This window comes from Condylura cristata, unplaced genomic scaffold (genome assembly GCF_000260355.1).
Source record: "Condylura cristata isolate star-nosed mole 26May11 unplaced genomic scaffold, ConCri1.0 scaffold00026, whole genome shotgun sequence".
NCBI lineage: Eukaryota > Metazoa > Chordata > Mammalia > Eulipotyphla > Talpidae > Condylura > Condylura cristata.
In genome coordinates, this window is record NW_004567127.1 from 906527 (window position 1) to 906926 (window position 400).

Genomic DNA, 400 nt, shown 5'->3' on the forward strand with positions numbered 1-400 from the left:
GCCCCGAGGCGGCTCGGGGCTCTGGGTCCCTCACGCACCGTGTGTAGCCCGCAGGCTCCTAGCCCGGGGGGCCACAGCCGCCGCCACCTCGGACACAGCCCCATGCTCGCGGCGGCCCGAGCGCACAGCCGCAGCTTGCCGCCGCCTCTCCCCCACCAGAGCCCTCATTGGCGCCCTGTCTAGCAACGCCCACGCCTACTGGCTAGGAGCAGCTGCCACTCAGGCCTGGCGCCGCCCCCAGGCGCTCAGAGACGCACACCCCTCACTGCAAGAGCCGCGGTGTGGGAGGTTCCGGCTGTCCGGAAGACCTAAGCGGTTACACAGCCGCGGGCGCAGCCTGGCCCCTGGGCCCGACGGGCAGCGAGGGGGCGCGGGGCTCCCGGGCAGGAGGGAAGCGGGC

General features: G+C 74.5%; 1 protein-coding gene across 1 annotated transcript in view; it reads right to left on the bottom strand.

Annotated features, from left to right (window-relative positions):
* Nucleotides 1-132, bottom strand: part of TARS2 (threonyl-tRNA synthetase 2, mitochondrial (putative)) — an 8644-nt gene extending 8512 nt beyond the window's left edge. Inside the window, exon 1 of the mRNA XM_012730003.1 lies at nucleotides 39-132. Within this exon, the coding sequence (XP_012585457.1) occupies nucleotides 39-104 (66 nt within the window). The 5' untranslated portion in view covers nucleotides 105-132. The remainder of the gene's footprint in view (nucleotides 1-38) is intronic.
* Between the last annotated feature and the right edge of the window lie 268 nt (nucleotides 133-400).